General features: G+C 27.3%; 3 protein-coding genes across 4 annotated transcripts; 1 reads left to right on the top strand and 2 right to left on the bottom strand.

The window, feature by feature from the left end:
- The first annotated feature begins 1,307 nt into the window (after window positions 1–1,307).
- On the top strand, window positions 1,308–22,464 carry LOC107163682 (small wing phospholipase C gamma 1). 2 transcript variants are annotated; one of them, XM_089230472.1, is made up of 20 exons: window positions 1,308–1,677; window positions 1,787–1,936; window positions 3,445–3,583; window positions 3,718–3,880; window positions 3,954–4,145; window positions 6,039–6,154; window positions 6,580–6,786; window positions 6,850–7,082; window positions 7,145–7,356; window positions 8,226–8,395; window positions 8,463–8,604; window positions 8,697–8,878; window positions 8,953–9,130; window positions 17,991–18,056; window positions 18,728–18,928; window positions 19,390–19,611; window positions 19,677–19,998; window positions 20,061–20,321; window positions 20,381–20,520; window positions 20,590–22,464. In XM_089230472.1, exons 1-20 carry the CDS (start codon window positions 1,473–1,475, stop codon window positions 20,743–20,745), a joined length of 3,657 nt encoding a protein of 1,218 aa, XP_089086598.1. In that variant the 5' UTR covers window positions 1,308–1,472; the 3' UTR covers window positions 20,746–22,464. The 2 variants fall into 2 exon arrangements, with proteins under 2 accessions (XP_089086598.1, XP_089086599.1); XM_089230473.1 differs by having other exon boundaries at window positions 1,544–1,696.
- Window positions 4,223–5,213, bottom strand: LOC149054237 (AP-2 complex subunit sigma). The gene has a single exon (XM_089230475.1). It carries the CDS (start codon window positions 5,042–5,044, stop codon window positions 4,616–4,618), a length of 429 nt encoding a protein of 142 aa, XP_089086601.1. The 5' UTR covers window positions 5,045–5,213; the 3' UTR covers window positions 4,223–4,615.
- Window positions 9,168–14,358, bottom strand: LOC149054236 (uncharacterized). Its single transcript, XM_089230474.1, has 3 exons — window positions 14,197–14,358; window positions 11,154–11,234; window positions 9,168–11,088 (listed from the first exon to the last, which is right to left on the bottom strand). Exons 1-3 carry the CDS (start codon window positions 14,233–14,235, stop codon window positions 9,307–9,309), a joined length of 1,902 nt encoding a protein of 633 aa, XP_089086600.1. The 5' UTR covers window positions 14,236–14,358; the 3' UTR covers window positions 9,168–9,306.
- Window positions 22,465–25,585: the final 3,121 nt, after the last annotated feature.

Here is a 25,585-nt window from a genome sequence, read left to right as displayed (position 1 = left end):
AATTTCAACTAAAGACAGCAGTTTTTTTAAATTAAAAAGTTCAAATATCCTAAAAAAGATAAAATGAGTTGAAATACCTACACGGTTACACTCTTACACTAAACTGTTATAGTAATTTAATAATATTATACGAAATTATCTAGTCATTAATATTTAGGTATATAGAATTTAGATCTTAGATCAATTGCACGCCATTCACAAATCTTAAAATTATTAGATTTGTACATTGTACACACTACCCAACAGGCAGCGACCAAACCTTGAAAAATTCAAGGTAATTCAATAATTGTTAGAATGGTAGTCGTTTGGTAATAGTTTTAACCTAATAATTCTATCGCCCCTATATAATTCATAAATACCGCCGTTTGGGTAAGTGAAATTATGTTTACGCGCATAAGATAAAATCCTGGCGACTGTCAGGCAAATTATTTTAAAAAGAAGATGATTATTAATTATTTTTATGTATCTTGTAAATAACTAATTAAATGATATAAATTAATTTACAAATAAACCAATTCATACTTTTTTTTCTTTATTTAAGAGGCATATTTAAAATCTATACAATTTGTCCATTTTTTTTTTTTTTATTAAGCAAGAGCGTCTCTTTGCCATTTTCTTTTTAACCTCCTCCTCCTTGGAGGGTTTCTGGTGATGGAATTCTTATTTATTCGCCCAAAAGGTATTTTTGATGAATAAACACTCATCCAATCGGAAACCTCAAATGGCTTAACAAATCATTCACCCAAACGGTCTTCTAAATTTTTTTTTTTGTTTGATATAATTTGATATTTTATTGAAAAATTAATATTGTAGTTATTTCATTGCAATTTGAAAATACTATTTGCGAGAACCTAATTAAAATTTTAAATTAAATATTATATTTTATACACACGATGACATTCAAAATGAAATTTTTTTGATTAAAATTAATTTAACACACAATTGTATTACTAGTAAATTAAATTACTGGAAATATACTTTCTAATATAGGATGACTGATAGCCTTCACTCAGTAACGTTTTTCGTATACAAATACACATTGATATAATGTCATTGAAGTCAAATATAACCGATCCATATTCCATTACATTATTACAATAATAATTTAAAGCGAATTATTAGTGATCCACACGGCACCTACCTGTTGTAGCACTATATAGTATATATACTATATATATATGCACCATAGAATTACAGTCTACAGCTGCTGTTGATCGTCAGAGCATTACCCACTTGGCCATCAGCTTATTTGATATCCATTTTTGTAATCATTGATAAGCGTTTGTTTTCTAATATAGTAATATTTATCATTCATTCATGAAAATAAAGTGGATCATAATAGTGTTGATAACACGATCTGAAGAGTGGAAAGACAACACTTTATCCGGATGTTCAAATCATTTTTTTTGTTTTTAAAAACCGACTTGTTTAATGTTTTCATGCAGAATAAACAGTGAACTAATATCTCAAAAATGGCTTGCGGCTCATTACTGACACCAAATGTGTTCATCTCGGAACTTGATCAGATTCTGAACATCTTAGAACGAGGCACAATCGTCACACGATTTTATTTGAAGAAGCGGCCTGAGAAACGAACACTAAAGCTACGCAAGGAAACACGACAGATTCTATGGTCAAGGACAAGCAGTAGCAATAATAAAACCTTTGATGGCTCTTGTAATTGTTATATATTTTAGTTCCGTCTATACGACTATAAATGATTATATATTTCATCATTACCTGTGCAATGAACATTTTATGTGTAATTGATTGTTTTTTTTTTTAGTGGACCTCAAAGATGCCAAAGAAGTACGCTGTGGTAGAAATAGTAAAGAATTTGATAGATGGCCTGATGAATTGAAGAAATTTGAAGCGACCAAATGTTTTGTCATATTTTATGGCAATGAGTTCAAGTTGAAAACTCTGTCTATAGTTGGTATGCTTGCTTACGCTATTATTTAAACTTTTGGAGAAGTTCTATAAAAAAAAGTACCTACTTCGGGCTACGTATTAAATACTATCATTGTTCACATTTGTTTTACAAACGATTTCATTTTGTTATTTTAATTTATAATGATAACAATATTCAGTGCCATTCCCAGGTTTTTTGCCAGGCCCTGGACTTAACAATATTATATGCTAAAATGTTTGGAAATATTTTATTTACACAATATATTATTTTATTGTATAATATGTGCGAGGTCCTTGGAGGCGGGAGGCTTTGGGCGTGTGCTCTATTTGCCTTCCCCTTGGTACAGCACTGACAATATTATGATAATTTAAAATATTTTCTTTATTATTTTGATTATACAAATTCTATCAATATTTACTAATAACAATGAAATACATAGTTATATACCTAAGTAACTTATAACTAACTAAAGTTATAAAATAAAATAAGAAAATCATTAAAGTTATTTATTTCATTCTCAAAATTGTTGCAAATTTTTAGCTCTTATATTCAAATACAACGATTAAAAATATTTAAAAACATTTTCCCTTTTAGATGAAAACTGTATACCTAGGTACTTATTTTTTATTTATTTGTTATTAAGTTGACAATATTGGAAAAAATAATATAATATATAGAAATCAGTTGTTCTATATACATTTTTTTATTTGTGAAATCCTAAAAATATTGAAGATATTAATAATAATATTAACTTTTTTAATGATATTTTAGCTTCATGTAACAAAAATAAATATTGTGACTGTGCAGTACCATTACAAGTAAATTAGAGTTTCTATTTATATAATTTAATTAAAAATTATAAAATCTATTAAAATTAACATAATAGTTTATTTATTATACATAAATGTTATATGAGAATTTGGTAAAAAGGTGTTTTGGTTTTTAAAGGCAATTTTGTTTCTCTTATGAGTTGACAATAATGGTTATTATTTTGTAATAACTAGTTTATCTGTTTTCTCTCATTAATTTTGAAGAGTACTGATAATTTTCTAGTTTTGACCCTCATAATTCCAAATAAGATTTTCTTAGCACTAACTTCTATAAATGTTAAAGATCAGGTAATTTCTTACCGTAAAAAGTTGTGCATATTTTTTTTAACACATTCATTGTTCTGCTTTGAATCTAAAATCGAATATATTTTTATTGAGTTCAATATTTATTTTACTCTTTTCATGTTCGGTGCTAGACTCTTAAATAATAAATATCAAGATATTTTTGAAAGTTAGGTTCTAAGCCGGTAAAATTTAATAAAATACATGTCAAATAATAATAATTGTTGATAAATGAATTGGTAATTTAAGTAAGTAGTTAAAATTTGTGTTTAGGCTAGCTATAGTGCTTTATAATAATTGATCATAATAAGACCAAAACTCCAAATATAAATTTTGTGGTATAACTAAGTGTGCTATATTTATTATTTTTATTGATATTTTACCTGTGTTCATATCTGATTATAATTACCTGTATTATAGCATTATCCGAACAAGAGTGTGAACTATGGATCAAAGGTTTATATCATCTTGTAAACGATACTGTTTGTGCTCCATATCCATTACAAGTTGAAAGATGGCTGCGAAAAGAATTTTATACTATGGAAAATTCAAGGGAAACGTTAGTACAAAAATAAATCAATCACTTAAAACAAAATGTTTCATTTAATTAAAAAATTCTTATAATACCCAATTATAGAAATTAATCTAGTTTGAGTTATAAATAAAATAATTACAATTACTTATATTTTATAGAGTGACATTGAAAGATATAAAATCTTTTTTTCCTCGTGTTCATTGTAAAATTTCTACCAGTAAACTACGAGAGTTGTTTCAAGAAGTTGATACCAGGAAGCGCAACGAGCTTAATTTTGATGAGTTTGTCACTCTCTATAATAAACTTATCTATAATTCAGGGGTAAAAATTATATTTATGAAAAAATTTTCCGCAAAATTATGTCATTATTTAATACCTGTTTGCATTTTCATAGATTTTCAATGAATGTTTTTCAATGTATTGTTCAGCTGATGACACATTCAACGTTCAAAATCTTACAAGGTTTCTGAATGCTGAGCAAGAAAGCTTATGCCTCGAAGAAGAAGTTGTTGCTAAACACATGAAAGAATATTTCAAGTATTGTGGAAAAGATTTAAACGATAAGCTACAATTTACCTCAACTGACGTAAGTTATTTCATATAAATTATCCAAACACTTAATTTGATAACACCAACAGTAAAAATTACACCAAACTTCAACAATTTGTAGCTATCCATTTTATTTTATAACAAAATGTAATTAACACTATAACAATGTATTCGAGATTCCTATAGTAAGTTGTAACTTGTAATATTCATTTATTCAATATTAATTGCAGGACTACTATCTCTAGGGGGCGGATAAAATTAAGGATATCATACTATCTCTTATCACACATAAAATATGTCTTGAGATGAAAATAAATTGGGTGTAATTTATTTTAATTATAATATAATTACACGTTACTCGTAAATAGCATTATATTATTATGTATGTATATATTATATATATAAAAAAAGAATACATTATGGTATAGAGTAATAATAAATTATAAATAGTATTTAGTGTATTGGTAATGTAAAATATTTGCTTATAAGACATAACATCATAATAACTTATTCTAATGAACTCAACATAAGTAGTTGTTTTAAGACTTTAGTTTGACTCGTTTCCCGAATTTCTCCGGCCAAAAACATTTCGTCAACCACGGTGTATACCTTGTAGAAGTTGAACACCAGATCTAGTTCACAGACGTTGTGGAAATATTCGTTGAGGACTTCGACAAAATTATGTATGGCCTCCAGATAACACAGATTGTTATCGCCCACGTCGACGCAGATGCAAAAATATAGACCGGCGTACCTTCGATAAATTATTTTGAAGTTTCGGAATTCTACGAAATTTGTGTGCTTGGCGTCCCTGACTGTTACAACTGCGTGCACTTCTTCGATAAGCTTTTGTTTCTCGTCGTCGTCAAAGTTCATATACCATTTGGCTAGTCTAGTTTTTCCTGCTCTGTTTTGTATTAAAATGAAGCGAATCATTTCGAATTGTTCGATTAACAGCGAAAAAAAAACCAATTAAACGCTTAACGAATTAAATGACAAAAGCCGCGTCAACTAATAATCAATACCAAGTATTAATATTCTGGACGACACCGAACGACCGAACTCGGTAAACGGTGAACATAGTACCAGACACCAGTACCTGATACTGCATTGGGTATCAACATGCATTATCATCTACCACTCGTATACCAAAATATGGCGACTACTGATTACTGATAACAGTTTCCGTTGACCCGTTGTCCGTTTTCAGCTTTGAATTCTATTCCCTTATATTATTCATTTATATTTTATTCAACTCATTCATTCCGTAAATATTGTTAAGTACTATATATCAATAAAATATCAATTAATAATATAAGAACTTAGAAAGTATTTTTCGATTTTAGAATATTTGATTGAGTTGAAAATAGGTAGTATTGATTATCGAATAATAAAGTTCAATAAATTCTCACTATTTTGCGACAATTAGCCATAAATACAGATATTTTACAATATATTTGATATTATAGATTTTATATATACTAAAATATTGTGAAGAATAAATACATTTTTATCTAGTATTTTGCTGTTAGTAATACAATATTATGTACATAAATTTATCATTGAGATTCTATAAAATAATACTGTAGAGGGCCAATCATCTAACATTTTTCTCGTCGTATAAATGTAGAATAAATTAAAATCGGTTCTATATTTTACTTTTTGAGATTATATTATTAAAGTAAGATAAATAAATAAAATTATACTGGTCTGCCATTTTAATGACCGTAATGAAGAATAAATTTAGAATAAAATGATTGTATAGAATTATTTAGTAATTAGTTCTTATTTTTACGTTTAAGAAAGGATAAATGGTTCTTTAAAAAAGATAAAAGACTTCATAAAATATCAGATTAAGCTTCCAAGTTAAATATAATTTTTTATTTGTTTATGTTATAAAATAATATTATAATGGAATTTTTTTTTTTAGTTTATGGATTATTTGTTTTCAAAACAAAATGAGATATGGGATCAATATTATGACAATATATTTCAGGATATGACAAAACCTCTTTCGCATTATTGGATAGCATCTTCTCATAATACGTTAGTATAATTTGTATGTTATCAAGATATTAAAGTTTATAAATGCGTAACAAAGGGCTAACAATTAATATAAATTAGCTTAACAATATCTAATAGAATAGAATATATACTAATTCTACTATAGATACGTATTATATATAATATGTATAAATAAATATTTTTAATTAGATATTAAATTAATTAAATATAAGTTATTAGTTATTATGAACTTTATGTTTTTACTTTAAATACATTTTTATGATCTATAAAATAAAGTGAACAATCTCATTTTATTTATAATATTTTACATACTTATTTAAACTAATAAGAACATATATTTTAATATGCATTAGTCATAAAAATAAATTATTTAATGTAAAAATAGTTATAACATTTGTAAAATATTGATGTTACTTATTAAAAATATGGTTAATAATTTTTTTCAGCTATTTAACTGGTGATCAAGTATCTAGTGAAAGTTCAGTTGAGGCATATGTAAGGTGTTTACGCTGGGGATGTCGCTGTATAGAATTAGATTGTTGGGATGGACCAGATGGATTGCCAATAATATATCATGGACATACATTAACCAGTCGTATAAAATTTTTAGATGTCCTAAAAACGATTAAAGAACATGCTTTTATTGCTTCGCCGTAAGGAAAATTTAAATTTATATAGACATTTATTAATCAATTAATTAATTGCTATAATTTTAGGTATCCAGTTATTTTGTCAATAGAAGACAACTGTTCAATACCACAACAGCGAAATATGGCATCAACTATGATTGACATATTAGGGGATATGTTACTTACACAACCAGTTGACCGGAATGAAACTAAAATGCCTTCACCTGAACAACTTATGTATAAGTTCATAATTAAACATAAAAGACTTCCAGAGAAAGTTAATGGAGACCAAGCTGTCACAATAAGAAATAATGATGATTGTATAAATATTATATATTTTATGTTTCATATTTTTGCTTATTTGCATAACTTTTTCTTTTAGCTAAGGACACTGATTTAAGAAACACGAAAAAAAATGGAGTACTTTATCTTGAAGATTTGCTTGAAAAAGAATGGAGACCTCATTTTTTTGTACTTTCTGGTAACAAACTTTATTATACAGACCTCTGTAAATCAGATATTGATAATGAAGATGAAGCAGATGGAGGAGAGTTGGAAACTAGTGATATATCTAGTGCAAATCGATTGAGAGAAGTTAGTTGAATTTAATACATGTATTAGATAAGTATTATATCATGCACATTGAAGTATAATAAAATATTATAGTTACATTTAATAGTATGCAATAATTTATTTATGGTCAGAATAATTCACAAAAATATTTTGTGGTTCAGACTAAAATTTAAACCCAAAATCATTTTCATGAATTTGGAATTGTGTACTATTATGTATAAATCTGTTGAAATTTATTTTGTATCTTACTCATTATCCAAATTTAATGTATTTGTAACCACTAACTATGAAAATTGTATTTTATTAATATTTGTTTATCGAACAAAAAAGCTTGTTTCTTACCGTGTTAACAAGTAAATTATCATAGATTACCATGCAATGTTATCAGTTCGGTATATTGTTTTTGTTGTATTAAATATTGAAATAATAATATTACATAACTTCAATATATTTTTTAGGTAAACTATGTTTTTAACAATATTTTTAAACGCACAACATTTAAGTACATGACATATTATCACTTAAATAATTTTTCTTTTGTTTAGTCAAAATTACATAAAACCAAATAATATTAGTTTAGGGACTGCATGTTACTAGACTTTACTAGTGATAATTTAAAAAAAAAACCCATGTATGTATTTTGTAATATTCATTATTCTTTCTTATTATCAGTTGGATAACAAAATATATAGTAGTACTAAGATTAGGGTAGTGCTCTAGTATTAAAATACCCATTTTATAATAATATTTATTCAGTTTATAAATTTGTTTCTACTTATCATGTTATCCTTAAATTGCATTATATTTATAATTTAGATACTACACAATTATTTGCACGATACAATATTTTGTTTGTAATAACACATAGTTAAAATATATAAATTTTGTAGGGTATACCTAATGATGAATTACATTTTGGAGAATACTGGTTTCATGGAAAATTAGCTCGTGGTAGAAATGAAGCTGAAGAACTATTGAAGCAATATCAGCATTTGGGAGCTGGTACATTTTTAGTAAGACAAAGTGATACATTCATTGGTGATTATTCCCTTTCATTCTGGTAAATTTATGGAACATATCATTACTTTAACTATAAATCATCAACTTATCTATTTATCAATCAATAGGCATCTAGGTAAAGTAAACCACTGCAGAATACGTTCAAAGCATGACAGAGGACAAATAAAGTATTATTTGATTGACGGTGCTGCATTTGACAGTTTATATAGTTTGATAACTTATTATCGTACATATCCATTACGTATACAAGTAAATATCTATAAATTTAAAATTTCATGTTCAAGTTTAAATTTAAATACATCATATATTCATTACATAAAATAATAATAATTTACTGTTAGGAATGCTATATTATTTTGAACGAACCTGTACCTCAGCCTTTAAAACATGAAGGGATGAATTGGTATCTTCCTCATGTTTGTAGAAGTCGAGCTGAGGCATTATTGCGACGAGTGCCACATGAAGGTGCATTTTTGGTGCGACCATGTGAAAATGACAAACATCTTTATGCTATTTCATTTAGGTAAACTAACAAAAAATATTTGCTGTATTTTTCGTAAACCAATTAGAAATTATTTGTAAATATTTTTATTTTAGAGCTGAAAAGAAGATTAAACACTGCCGCATTAAACTTGAAGGGCGATTGTACACTATTGGTGTAAAACAGTTTGAAAGCCTAGTGGAACTTATTAAATATTATGAACAAAACTACTTATATAAAAAAATAAAGCTGTGTTTTCCTGTAAATGAAGATATTGTTCAAAGAATGGGAACTGTGAGTATAATATACATAATAATATGTTAAAACAATATTTAAAAATTATTATTTATTTATGAAATTAAACTTAGATATATTATAAGATTACAATTATAAAATGTTAATCAGTCATTTTTTACATTTTTTGTTAGTACTTAGTAATTAATTACCTATTAAGTTATTATTTTATATTATTACTTAGAAATTGGAGTGGGCAGGATTAAGTAGTTTAATTTTGAAACAGTTTGCCCATTCCATATTGGCATCACCTGAGGTGCAGCGATTGATTTCTTTTGTTGTACTGCAGCTGGTTTAGTATTAGGTAAACCCAAATATCCCAAAGCTGGCACACAATCTGAACAAAGTGGTATAGGTTGCAGTGGTTTATTTGATTTAACTGTTGGTGTCTTAAGTATTTTACCATTACAGTCAGCTTGTGGTTGTTGACCAATTGTTAGGTGCATTGGGCTTGATGTTAGTGATTTCAAATCTATTGGTGGTTCACCTGGATTCAAATAAAACATTAAAGTTTGTGGTGGTTTTAATTTGTCTTGTGTTTCTAATGGTTTGGATTTGTCATGTGCTCCTAATGGTTTGGATTTGTTTTGTGCTTCTAATGGTTTGGATTTGTCATGTGTTTCTAAGAGTTTGAATTTGTCATGTGTTTCTAATGGTTTTGATTTTTCGAATTTATTATATTCTGGTTTTATTGAGTCTTTTACTGCCATTTGTTGGGAACTTTCTGCCTGTTCTGAACTCTTGTAAAAACTGCCTCCACTTAAAATGTGCATTAAATTAAAACCACTTTTACCAGAATCTGCTTGTTGTTGAGTTGGTCGAGGCTTATTTTCTATTATGGAATAATCATTTTGGATCATATTGGTATATACTGGTAACATAACCATTGAATTTGGATCGTAATAATAGAGTGGTTGTGTTTGTATTTGCAAAGTAGACTTCTGACTTCCTTTGTAACTTCCTGGTTGAGAGGTTAAACTTGGTTGAGAATAGTGAATTCCAGAACTATCATATGCCTGTTGTTTAATATCTCCGTGTGTTCCAAATCCCACAGAATAACCTTGATTAAACATATTTGGTGGCTGTTGAATTTGTGATGGCCCATTATAACTAACTTGTGTATCATATAATGATCCAAAAATTGATGGATTATATCCAATTAATCTCAATGGCTTGTTTGATAACTGTTGGTTTTTGAATTTTGAATATCCGTGACTTGGTTGATGGCTTTCCTGTCGTTCCATTTCAATAGAATCAGTTTCAACTACTTTAAGTGGCTTATCAGATAATGCGCTATTAAAATTTAACCGAGGATCAGACTGCCCATGATCTCCATTGATATTTTGTATCATTTTAACAATATCTTTTTTCATAGCTTCATCGTCATTATATATCAAATCATCTGTATTTATTGGATTTGGTTTTTTAAAAGGAATTGTAAATTCTGTTTGTTTAGTTGTAATTTCCTCGTCTTGGATTAATACTTGATCCGTTGCCTGTTCGTCTTTTACGTCATCTTTACGATCTTCAGTTTCGTTTGTGCCCACATGTTCAGTTAGTTTAGTAGCTTTTTCAGTGCTCTCTGCCGAATTATATTGATCTTTGGAATCCATCTCAATTGGTTTCGATGAAATTGGTTCTTGTGTATTTATGGGTTCTACAACTATTGGTGATGCTTCTGAAGACACAGTTGATTCATTTGAAACATCAGTTTGTGTATCATATGCAGGATTGTTTAAAGATATCTTGAATGGCGAAGCATCATTTTTGGTATTTACATCCGTTTGTAATCCATTAGATTTATCAACACGGTAATTAACAATCCCTAAATCTCCATTAGAATTAGTTTTATAATATGATCCAACTTTTTCTCCATTTTTGTTTTCTTCTTGTGGTAGTTTGTAGTCTACTGCAGGTTTATCATCTTGCACATAATAGTGAAAACGGTATTGTGGAATCTGTAATTTAACCGCATGTCCATGTATTAATAAGTAGTAAAATGCAAATTTAACTTATTTATTACCTCTTGTATTCTGGATAATCCTCTTATTCCTGATATTCTGGTTGATTCTACTTTAGCCATAATTAGAATAATGACGAGTATCTGAAAATTACACTAATTTGAATTAGTTTAAATCAAATTTGTATTATATAATCTTTACAAAACACATAGTCAATAATTATCACTCACAGTGATAAATATTGAGATTTGTTTTACCAAAACAAAAAAAAAAACAATAATAATAATTGTTTACGAAATGGTAGAGGCTACTTAATTCCAAAATCGTATAACCCACAAAAATTAACATTTTAAAATAATATAAAATTTTTTAACAAAGTTGAACCAACTCAAAAAATAATTAAATTTTGAAAATTTTGAAACTTTAACTCAAGATTCTTCATCAGTTGTTCTTATATCGATTCAAAAATATTTAAAAAATATCATATTTTTTTATAATTGTTTGAAGTTAAAATGTGTCAAAATCACGAAAATTAGTAAAATTTTCAATTTTAATACTTTAAGTTTTAAAATGTAAAACTAAAGTTTCTCATATGTTTGATTTGAAAAATATTTAAAAAACATTTATATTTTAACATCATTTCAAGTTCAAATGTTTACGAAATTGTATGTTTATTATTTATGACGAATAACGATATTAGTTATTTTGATGTAATTAAAATAATTAAACAAATATTATTTAGAAGGATTTGATACTTTTAACAAATACTCATATTATTATGCATTATACAAAATAGATTTTAAAAATATTTTGATTAATTTTAAACTATGTATACCTAGAATCTATTCTCTCGCTTTTCTGTGCCACGACCATTAATAACATTGAAGTTAACTACTGTTAGTATATAATATTCTATAATTTGTATTACTTATCGTATGCCACAGTTGTAATCGAAAATGGAAAATGTAATACATTATGTTTGACTGTTTGAAGTAATAGTAAAGTAATTTGTTATTACTTGATCGGTCGAGAAGGTCTAGTATCTTTAATATTCGTGTGTCGGATTTAAATACCTATTCACTATTGCACCCAAATCTACATAGGTAGGTTAGGTTAGGTACTGAACATAGGTATTATATTAATCAAATCTTTGTGAAATAGTCATAATCAGTGTATTTTAAGACTGTTTGATAACCAATAATACCTAGGTACCATTTACTTAATTATTTATCATTTACGTAATATACTTCACTCGCGAAAATTGACTAGGTACTTCTCATAGGTTAACTCATAATAAGTTTTCATCTGTGTTATGAACTTTAATAAATGATGCAACTGATATTACTTATGTTTTCGTCTGTTGTCCTAAGAACTAAGAATTATTGTCTTTTAGAAACAAAATATTTTTATGGTTCACTGGGCACCCTACGTTCCTATGGCTATAAACCACCTGTCTAGTAAAAAAGGCGGGTATCTAAAAAAAAAAATATTTGTAAGCATTATAACCATTCAACAATAGAATTGGTTTTTTATGTTATTCAACTACCTCATGTGGCAGGTAGTCTGTATTTATAATCCTTTTTGATATTATAATTATTTTTAACATTTGATTTTTGACTGCAGTACAATATGTATATGGCACATTGATGTAGGATTAAGCGTCTACCTACTTTATTATTACAATTTGTAAACACCTACTATTTACTTAACATTCCTAATTAAAACATGTCTCAATGTGTTATTTTTATTAGGTAGTTATTATATTATCGTGTGAAATATTAAAATAGTTAGTCTTTTACCGTCGTTAATTTGATACCAAGTGGTAGATCGTGTTATAAATTGTTGAGAAAGGTCAATTTAAATTTGTATATAATTTTTTATAAGTAAATAATGAATAAGTCATATTAAGAATTTATGCATGTACATGAATTAAAAAAATAATATCTTCGATAAGTTATGTTTGTTTTGAATCCAAAATTAATAAGTGCCCTTGTAATTAGCGGCAAAATATAAATTTAAAAATAGTTATTACTATGATCATTAATCGATTATTTCCATAGTTATGATAGTGTAGAATAATAGAATATTAATTATCATACAATTTGATTTAACCACTTATATTCGTAATAATTACTGAAACAATTTAGAATTAAGAATTAAGTTTTCACTATTCAAATTATTATTGTTGTACCAAGATAATTTTATATTTTCCCGGAATTTTTCTGTATTTCTGTATTATGCTATATGTAATTTACTTAAATAATATTTGAGGATATACCTTTGAGAAATACCTTCTAAAGTTTATTACCTATAGTAGATAGACGAGTAATATTTTTTACAGTATATACTGATTAAAAATGTATTACAATAAAGTATGACAAAACTACCCACATTGGTACTATATTGAATAAAAAATATCCTGAAACAGTGTCTATTTGTTATACGTATCCATAAATAGATTTAAATTATTTAAGTTATACACGTTTATTTGCCTATGTAGAATATATTATAATATATACAATTTCAAATTATCATTTATCATTTTTTTTTTTTTTAATTGTTTTATATTTTATTATGTTTTTTCAAACAATCAGTGCTATTATTAAGCATCCTTAAACCCAACCATGATTATAATTAGCACGATAACTGTTATATTTTACAACCGCCCACGACGCATAGCAAAACATTGTTGCTTTAATAATATGGTATTTTTAAAATCTTAATTTTCATCTGTATGCCAGTAATTAAAAATTATAGAGAGAAACTAAGCTAAAAAATTATTTCGATTTAGAATAATATAAACTTTTCGACAGTCTGTTTTAGTAAATCTCTCTGGAATAATGTGCTACGGCAGCCGGTAACCTGAACATTTTTCGTGCGATTGTTGACGAAAGTAAACGCATTAGATTAATATAGGAATATTTAGGTGTATATGATATTATTTTTGATATACAGATGAAATTATAAATGTATAAAATATTGTGTAGGTATATTAGAAATATTTTTAAATGTTGATAGATTCTGTAGATGTAAACATGTAAACAAATTTAAAAATGAACATCCCTAAGGTGTAACAAAAATAATTTAATGGATCGTGTTTCTCACCTGTACGACATTCTTTAACGCAAACTCCATTTTTCTCATTGTTGTAACCGCAGACAGAACCCTGCTGTTTGAATGAAATAATTATACTGATGCGTGTAGCTCGTCATCAACCCCCTTTTATAATCTTCAGCCTTGACTTCTTCACTGCCACCACCTCCCGGAATACCTGGTTGTCCTGAGCCACTAGAAATATTCCATTAGGGTTTCTCATGTGATGTGAATGATGCGATGTTTATTTAAATGTGTGTATTATCACGGTGGACGAATTATCTAGTCTCAAGACTATTTTCTCAATTTATTGGTTTGTTATAAGTTGTGTAGACAAAGTGCTTATTCATTTTTAAGATAATTAGTTAAATTACAAAAATACTGTTATCGAAACGAGTTTCCCAAGTAAGTGCACGAATGGAAAAAGTTTAGTGTATAGTTTAGTACACCTTGATTATTTCGGTATGTTGTGCATCCCCCCTCGTGCCATGAATATTTTTAGGTATTATTCTGTATACTGGTCTCTGGTACATCTAGTTTTCCAGTGGATTACTGCCACTGCATCTAAACATGACATGCTATATATACTATATAGTAATATTAGAACGAGTTTTATCTTTATTTCTTCAATAAATATACCTAGTTGGAATAACAATATGGTTTAAAAGAATTTAAGAATAATATTATTTTCAGATACTTACAGTTTCTGTACTTTTGATCTCAATTTTTTTTTAAATTTAATGCAACACATTTAACTTTAAAAAAAAGCACGAAATATAATTTATTTATTTTTCACTTATTTATCTTTTAAATTATGAGTGAATCGAATAATCAATAAATGTATTTATGTAGGCTATAGTTTGCTAAAATTAAATTACTTATAGTAAACATTAATTTTTAGTAATTGAAAAATGTATTATTAAATAAATAAAAAGCAATATATGTAAATATTTAAAAATAGACAAAATGTACATGTTCATTATAATTTAAACTATTCTTTTATTCGTTTCACTATTTAGTGATTTACGTGTTTTAACTATTTATTGTGGGCAGGTACATCATCTCTACCAAATAGGGCATCTAACATCATACATTATTTAAAAAACAAAATAATCCATTTTAAAAGTAAATAATCATTAATTATTGACTTTTGTGCTCAGTATGTATATTTTTTCAAAAACTGTTCTTAAATAATACACTTTTTTAAATTTTGTAAGTATATGTATAAATATTTTATTTATTTAAATTTATAAAAAAGCTGGTAATAGGTACATAATTTTAAGGATGAAATGTATAATACTATACTGATATTCAGAAAAGAATTTAATTAAAACCTTAAAAGGGTACTCTACTAGGTAACGCGTACGGCGTACATTCCTATCAATGAAGTATTTTTTATAATTATATCTCGTGAATCTTGTTATATAATTTGGACTTTGCGGATGGTGAATGTGAATCCTCTCACAATTTATAGAAAACATTATATTTAATAAGGAAAACTAGAAATAATGATTATTTGTTGAAGATGCTTTCAAATATTATAATAATACATTAACTCGTTCACCACCGATACCCATCAGTTTTAACTTCAACAAATGATGATAATATTTCAATTAAATACCTAGTTGGAGTATCTACTTAATTAGTCTAAAATTTTTTACAAATAATCGATCGGATGATGTTGAAACTTAACGTTTTCTTCCACTTCAGGTTTTGAATTGCCAACAAATTTGCGATTTTAACGAATTTAAATATTGAACTAAATAGTAAATATTATGCTAATTCGTGTGAAATACAAATGAATAGTTATGTAAGATAATACATACAACAAAATAATTAAAACATACAACTAATTTTCCAAAGTATCTTCTATCATAGTTATTTCATACAGTTTTCAATATAATTTTGTTACTAGTTCATATGTTAATACCCACTCGACTTAAGTCATAAGTACTATAAATTATTACTATACTTCAAGAATAATAAACATTTATTTTCATGGGATAAAAATAATATCGCACGCGACAAAGTTAATCATGATTTCAAGAGTTGGGCCCCAGTCTACTGCCGAAGATTTTCACTAGTGCATATTATTATTATTTAAAATATGCCAATAAATAATATTCGGCTATAGGGGCACTGCTTTATGTTTTATCGTGGCCATTCACTGTTCAATAAATACTTTTCAGTCGGTTTTTGTTTCCCGCTTTTTTCGTATCTTTTTATCGTCCTGCGTATGTTATTAGCAGATACGTGGCGTGTATGACACCACTACACCAGATTAGAATTATAGGTGTAGCGGTGAACATGTTTTAACACACTAAAAAATAATATTAATCTTTATTTTTTACACTATATATTATACAGAACATTATATTTTTTCTTTTTTACATCTTTAGAAAATAATTATATTTCATAATAATATAATTTTTTTCTCACCTTTCCGATCTTTGGCATATGACTTGTATCCTTTGTAGACTTGTAGTTTTTATGAGCTACTTGTATTTGTGTCGGGTTATTGTAACTATCATTATTAAAAAAAAAAATACCTAGACGTCTTGTGGTTTCACCCTCAGACATTATATTATGTTTGTTATTATATGTGAATCACATAATATTATCCAGCCATCCTCCTGGAGATACATCGTGGGAGATGAAAACGTTAAGCTACCACCATAACCGGTTTAGGCATAAATAACAAAATCTCTGTACCCCGTCACCTATTGAGGCAACATAATTTAAAAATTCCAAGATCAGGTTTCTGGGATACTAAATAATAACGAAAAAAAGAGTTCTAATGACGTATTGTTACGAAAAGTATATAGGTATATTAAAACATTCGACCCTTATTGAAGGTTCATCGAACTTAAAATGACCTCTCTAATTTGAAGTTTTTAATCTTTTTAGAGTCTATGTTGAGTTAAAATTTTTAGATAAAATAATTTATACTATTGTCTATTTATAATATTATATTGCATGCAACGCCGGAATGAAATGGACTGAAATATGTTTACATTTAAGAGGACGTTGTAGTGTCGAAGTTACTTGAAATGACTTATAGATTATAAATCTGTCCCCAAATGAATATGATTAGGTAGTGATTAGTAGGGCTAGGATTTGTACGCAACAGCATGTTTTTTTTTGCGACTTCTAATTATTGATTTTGTCAGTAATGTCCACGAATCACCTCATGATGAGATAAATGGTGGTGTTTTTATTTTGTATGTTTTTGCATATTTTGAATAAAATTAATATTATTGCATATTTCGATTATATAAGAAGGCGAAAAATGCATGTTTTATAGTATATTTCGTATTTAATTCTAGCTCTGCTGATTAAAGTATAAAACTTGGTTATTTTGTCAAACACAAATTTTATTTCTATAAATACAATCCTGTGATAGGTTATGCAATTAAAGATTGAATAGTTTGACGGAGAAAGATAAACACAATTAATGAAAGTATGTCGGTCAATATAAAATCTATGATAGAAATTAAAATGCATATTTTACAATTTTTTATTGCATACAAATCCTAGCCCTGGTGATTAGTGATTACATACCAGTTATGATTTAATTTTGTCAATATGAAAGTTTGAAACAATAATATTGTAATATAATTATTGGTCTTTAAGATTTTTATTTTGTTTCTATCTTACCTAAACATTGAAAAATAAAATATTCTTTGATTATAATATTTACCATATACTAGTAGTTTATTCATGTAAAATGTCAATAGCATATTTAATAATTGTATTTAAGTTATTTTGTTTGCGTGATTAAGTAAATTAACTCTTTATGTTTTCAGGATATTGATGATTCTTCAATTTCATGTACACCTGGTTATATGGATCCGAGTAGTTTCATAAAGAAGGTAACTAAAATTAACTTTGTTAATTAGAATGGCCACCTTAGAAGTTGGGTGGGTTATTATCATTTTTAGTATGTTTTAACTATAAATGATTTTTAAATTATCATTTATTTTATTGCTTCCAGTAAAAGAAATTTTTAAAAATGGTTTATTAATTATTTAGAATACCTTTGTAAAACAACATCTGAATAACATTGAATATAATTTAATAATTAAAACAATAACAACAAATTTCGGTGCTTATATTTTCCTTATTCGATGGTATCGAAATTTTCGGGTAAATTGTATTAACTAATATTAACCACTTGTCTATCCACTGTTGGTATTTGTTTTGAAAATCAGTACTTACTGGTTAAATTCAAAACAGTTAACTATTTTCATTTTCGATTTGGCTTATAATTTTGAAATGATTAAATTCTTCCATAAAAAGCTATTCAGATTACAAAAAAAAAGTCGAATAGTTTTAACTTATTAACCACTCTTTCCTCAAATAAATATACATAATTTTAAATTTAAAGGAATAATTCTGAAGTGTTCAAATTAATATATATTTTTATACCTATGCTATTAGTATTATAACTGTAAAAGTATTTATTAGGTATTAGGTATTATGAGATACCTATGTATTTTTATCAAAAAATAAATGTACAATAATATTTTTTTATGATTGATAGGTTACTGTGAAAGCAACATTTGATTATGAGAGCCGACAAGATGATGAATTATCATTTTGCAAGCATGCTGTAATTACAAATGTAGTGAAACAGGACAGTGGTTGGTGGCGTGGTGATTATGGTGGAAAACGGCAACATTGGTTTCCCAGTAATCACGTAGAAGAATTACAAGAGGCACACATAGAAAAATCTGACAGTGGGGTAAGCATAAAGACTTAAGCAAACTAGAATAAATATCAGTTTATTTTAACTATGTATTATGTTCATATATTTATGTTCAGCAATTACTGATTATAATTACAATTACAACATTATACAGAGTGTCTAACAGTCTCACCATGTCAATAACTATTGTATAATTAATGTTTTTGAAAATTATGAGTGTGATTAAGAGTCACACTTGTTATAATATAATATATTAAGTATAATTTTATAAATCAAAATGTTCGATTTATTTGATTGAATATGCATTATAAACCTAAGATGGTTAATTTATAAAGCTTATTTATATAATATTATTCTATACTTAAAAAGTTGAGAAATCAGGTGAGATGAAATCATAAGACATATGTCAACATATGTCAAAAAATGTTTCCCTGATCTAATTAAATAATTGATAATATTAATAATATTATATTTGTTTTTATTTAAATATGTTCTAGTCAACAGAATCTATGTTTTTGGGGAATTCACAAAAAGGAAGTTTAGACTTAACTGGTGCTTTAGTCGAGATCGGCAAATTAAATCAACTGAAACTTGAGTGGATGATCAAAATACAAACCTCTAATGCATGCACCCCATTCGTTGTAGGTGCAGTGTCACGAGAACAAGCAGAAGAATGGAGAAATCTTATTATTGAAACTGCCCATAATGCCAGTGCAAGAGTAATAAAAGCAAATAATATAATTTTAATCTAATATTAATGCTATTTATTGTTATTTTTATTAAGGAAACTGAAAATAAAAAAATGGAAAGACAGTTGAAAATTGCCAAAGAAATATCTGATCTTATTATTTATTGTCGATCAGTGGCTTTTTGTCTAGAAACACAAAGAGAACGTGGATTTGTACACAATGAAATGTCTTCGTTTCCCGAAAATAAAGCGGAAAAACTTATGTGTCATCAAGAAAGCGTATTCTTCTTTCGTTATCATCAAGTTCAATTTAGTAGAGTGTTTCCAAAAGGACAACGTATTGACTCCTCTAATTATTCACCAATAGCTATATGGAATACAGGATGTCAAATGGCTGCTCTAAATTACCAGTCACCAGGTATACAATTCTATTATTTTTTGGCAATTAAGTTTTATAATAATTTCATTTTTGGGTTTTAGATAAAGCAATGCAGTTAAATCAAGCCAAATTTCGTTTAAATGGTGGTTGTGGATATGTTTTAAAACCAGATTATATGTTAGATGAAAGTGATAAACTCTCGACTAATTGGATGGAAGAGACATTATCACTAACTGTTTGTATTATTGCTGGTCGACATGTTGGTAGACCAGGTCGCAACGGAATTTCTAATCCATTCGTTATTGTTGAAGTGTATGGAGCTGAATACGATTCAGGATTGAAACTAAATACACGCACAATACGTATGTTTATTATTGTGTTAGGACTGAATTATGCATGTAACAATTTTATTTTTTTATAGCTGATAATGGATTTAATCCAGTTTGGAATGAAACTTCTGAGTTTGAAATTGCAAATCCTGCAGTTGCATTTATTAGGTTTGTTGTGAATGATGAAGACATGTTTGGTGATTCGAATTTCATAGGACAAGGAACTTATTCGGTATGTTTCTTTACATCTTGTTTTTCAATATTAATTTATTACTTATATAGACATAATTTATTGTTTCAGATAATTTCATTGAGGTCAGGTTATAGAAGCGTTCCACTAAAAAATGGCTATTCTGAAGATATTCCTTTGGCGTCTCTCTTAGTACATATCACAATTAGAAGTAATACTGTTAGTAAACCAAATAATAACTTTTTTTTTAAATCTATTCAAAGTTAATTATTTTGAGCCTAATATACTAAGTGATGATTTCTAGTTGTATTTATAAACTCTTTCATTTAAATTAATAATAAAAATTTATCACTTTCATTGTAAGCATAATATTTTACATATATAAATTCAGTAAACGAGATGCAATTTTTCCAATGTTTTAAAACAGAAATTATTGTTTATTATTATAGTCAAAATTGTTGATTAAAAATATTATTTTATTGTAAATAAATAGATAAAATATCAGTACAACTTAAAATTAACAACAATTTATATACTACAATTTTACAAAGAAAATGAAATATTAAAATAATTTAAGGGGTTTTATATAGGCAATTTTATGAACTTAAATGTTTAAAAAACTTTAATCAAAAACTAGTTTATTAGGTATATTTTTATAGATATTTCGGTTATAAGTTAGTATCACTTGATTATTATGTTATCTAAAAATATGTATATTTTATCGGTTGTAACTTTAGTATGAATTGTTGTTAGCCTATATATTTTTTTATTTGATTGAATTTTATCAATGTTATTTATTTAAATGTGTTTTGTGTTAGAAATAAAAATAACAATGACAATATTTTTAATACAAATCATTTATTTTAAAAACTGTATAATATGTAAGACAAATGAGACAAGTAAAGAAATCACATATTAATATTATTCAACTTAAACCATTCTAGTATGCTCTACATCTGACAAAAATGATACTGCGTTCATCAGTTTAACTATTATTTCACATGTAGTTACAAAAATATAATAATCCAACTAGTTTTTTTAAAATGATGCACAGTATGTATGTAAAACCTTGCAGTGTACATATATTATATATTTATATCACATATTTTACTTCTCAATTATATTTATAATTTTATGTTTTGGCTTATATTTATTTTATATTGTATATTATTTAAATGATTTAGTTTACTCAAGTTTTTATAATGTTTTATAGTTTTTGGTATTTTTTATAAAAAATAAGAGGCCTTACCAAAATATATGTTTAATAATGTTTATATAATGTATCAAATATTATATTGATTATTATGATCTGTTAAACAAAAAGTATACTTGAAATATATTTTATATTATGATTGAATATATTGAGCCTATTTCTTCCAAATTGTATTTTATGTAAACAGTTTATGTTTTAAGTTTATACTAAATGTTGACTATAAATCAAAATAAATAGAAATTTAACCGTAGTATTACTTTATTTTTTTAAGCATATTTATTTAAACAAGTATGGGCAAAACAAATCATAAAAAAATATATGTTGTTAAGTATTATTTTGTGTTTTGTTTCCCTATTGCAGTAATAACATTTTAAATGTATTCTGTTGTATTAATATTAATGTATTGTAATAAAACTTTTATCTTTCTAGTGAAATATATTGTATAGTCCATGGCAGGTACAGAATTTAAATAATATTTGTCTTTGAATAATAAAACCACTTTACTCTTGTTATGAGTGTTGCTGCAAAGAGCAGAGCAAGTTATTGTTTCAACATTTTTTTTTCAATTACCTAGGTAAGGTTACTCATTTTCTTTGTGTAACTAAAATCTTTAGAACTCTTGCAGCAACTCTCTATGCATATATGTTACAGGGAATGTGTCATGTTAGTGCATTACCTAGTTCATCTCTATATTTTGCCCAATTTTTTTTGTCCATTAGAATATTATTTTTCCTAATCAATTGGTCAATAAATATATATGTATGTTGCATGTAGTTAAATTGGCATTTCATAAAACAAAAATTATTATAAATTGTACTTGATTAAATTACCAACTTAAAACATATAAGCACAATGTTTCCTTTCAATTTTGAATTTAGTATGTGTTTGTTGGCATCACTTATATATTAGAGTTGAGAACAATAATAAATTATATAAATGTATATACTATTGTTCTTCAGGTTTTTAAAAGGCCATTAAGGCTCAATGGACATGCTTAGGTTACCATAAATGGTCTTATAATTGCTGTGTTTAGAGAGCATTTCATTTGTATAGTAGAGCTATGATTTAATAGAGAGGGGGGGGGGAGGTACAGTATTCGCAGCCTAAGTTAATGTGTATTTTCCACCTTAGTTTTTCATTGAGGTGTAGGCCTGGTTATTTTACTGAATCGTCTTTGTTGTTCCAATCGATTTCTTGATTGTTAAATTGCAGTAAAGTTGGATTTATACATTTTCTAGGCGTAGCCCCCCCTCCCTCATTAATAATTAAAAAAAAAAATTTTAATTTTACATTTAAATAATTTTACTGAACAACTGAACGAAATATTTTGAATAAAATGGCTGTCTAATTATTTTTTTCATATTTAAAATTTAATAATATAATCTTACATAACAAATAATAATATAGTTTAGGTACTGTAGAAAATAAATAGGTACTATAAAGTATTTGTCTTAAATGTTTTATTTCAAAACCATCATCCATGAGGATTTAGAAAATTCATTTAAAATACATTCAGTATCCATATTTTTTGTTACATCTTTCTCTATATTATGTAGAATAGAAAGATTTGTAAAACGTTCTTGATACATAGAACTTCTCTCCCAAGTCTTTATTCTTCGCAAAGCCGAAAAAGATCGCTCAACATTTTTAACTGAAATGTACAATATATAGTTAAAAAAATGTTTCTTAATATTTTTTACCGAACCGTACAATATTTTTATAATATGGCAAACATTTTAGAGGGGGCTTTGAGGCTATCAGGGGGGGGCTAAGCCCGCAAAACCCCCCCGGATATCCGCCAATGATTGTTTTTCGTTTTGAATGCTATTTCGAGGTAATTCACTTCTATGTATTTATATCTCATTTACCGAATTAATGTGTTGAATTATTTCAGAAAGACTGAACGACTGAAAACAATCAGTTGGGGCTGCTACAACTGAAACGCAATTTTAAGTAATCGTAATAATACATTATAATATCATGTTCGTAATAATTGTCAAGAGTGTTTGAAATAAATACTATTTTGAGGTTCATTCGTTATGTGTTTGAATTTCATTTGAGATTTGCTAAACTGACGGTACCTATCTATACCCATGTTGAATTATTTCAGAAACAACGTAATAGAATCGTATGGAAGTTATCGGAAAAAATTTACTACATTAGTCAGAAGCTCACGAAATATCTTGTCGATTGAAATGGTGTGTGCAATATTTTAAACGGCAGCCAATCATCATATTATCACAAAAATAAATCCGAATTAAAATCGTGAAAAGTTTGTAAGTAAAAAAATTTCATAGGGATGATTATTAATGGATGATTGATTTCCAACTCACACCCCAACTACATATTTTTTTTTATTCTGCTAAGAAATTTTGTCTTCCCATTTATAGCTTTTGTGTTTGCATTAAATTAAGAGTCATACAGACACCAGCTGTTTGGTAGGAATCATTGTTTTTTTTAATCACCGCACGAGGTGTAGACAGCACCACGGTGGATGCCGTTGGCTAATCCAACCCGTACTGCCTATGGCCACCACATCCGACACTGTTTGTTATACCGACACAATGTCGTGAATACTGGGGATATTTATCAACTTTATATATTAAGCAGACGTGTCGGCGACACGACTGGGAAGACGGTGGTGTAGCAGTTCGTGGTTTAGTCGTCGACACCCGAAAACAGTAGAGGCAAACAACCAGAGGGCGCAGTGTTTATGTACGCCGTCCGTATAAATACTATAGTTGCTACCATAAAAAAAAGAATTTTGTAACATTTTTTCAAAAAAAAAACAGTTTCGTATTTTTCGATTCTATTTTCCTGAAATTTATTTCTGCGGTCTCGCCATATAGATTTAGAATCTCACCATTTTATTTGCCGCGTTATCCTTATAGTAGGGCTTATTGTATCACAATATTAGGTAAGTCCCCTATATAGTGTTAGATTCTTCTCTTGATTTTTTCTTTTTTGTCTTACATTATTAGCCGTGAGATACTAAAACATTTATTATTAGGCACACAATATCTATGGATTTTAAATTGATAGTTATGAGGTTATGACTTATACCGCATTGGCGATATACTCATGCCATAGCAGATGGCACAAGTCTCTCTTGGTATAGGCGGGAGTAGGAAACACGTGTCATCATTCACTGATATTAATTTACGACAGCAAATTTCTTATTTAATAAAAACATATTTAGTTAGAGGTTAGGTTAGAGAACCGAGTTTCAAGACGAATGGATCTTCGCAGGAAAAAATGTTTTGTGTCCGTATATAATATTGCCTACATTTAGCCCCTTTTTTGCAGCTATCAAAATGTGATAACATCATCTTCATTATAAATTATAATACAATATTTTATTATAATATTAGATTTAATGATTTTATATATTGCTAAATTAAAATTAAAATAGTTAAATGCATTTAATAATACACAATTCGTTGCGAATACTTCAAGCGAAAATATAATACAAATGTTATAATTAGGCTATATTTTGTATTTTTATTTTTTAAATGCAAAATCATCTTGTCCAGTATTTCAAATACAAAATTGGATTATAAATACATTTTACTAACTATTTGGCCCATAATTGAACACTCATAGTATAAGCGTTTCAATGTTGTTCCTTCCACAGAATCTTGAACGTCATTTAATACTCTTTGAATAGGAACCCAGCGGCGTATTTAAGGGAGGGGCACATGGGGCCCGTGCCTCCCTCATTCACAGTATTTTATACTTATTTTTATTATATGAGAAATTTTATAACTCTACGCCCCATGTACGCAAATTTGAACTTTTTGTTTGTGCCCCCCCCCCTTAAGACATTTCTAAACACGCCCCTGTAAGAACCAGTATAGATGGTACTACAGAATTATATGAAATAAAATAATATAG

The sequence above is a fragment of the Diuraphis noxia genome, unplaced genomic scaffold (genome assembly GCF_037042655.1).
Source record: "Diuraphis noxia isolate RWA-SAM2 unplaced genomic scaffold, SU_Dnox_SAM2 contig0009, whole genome shotgun sequence".
NCBI classification, from domain to species: domain Eukaryota; kingdom Metazoa; phylum Arthropoda; class Insecta; order Hemiptera; family Aphididae; genus Diuraphis; species Diuraphis noxia.
The sequence above is the reverse complement of the archived record's forward strand: the minus strand, read 5'-3'. Positions and strand labels throughout refer to the sequence as shown.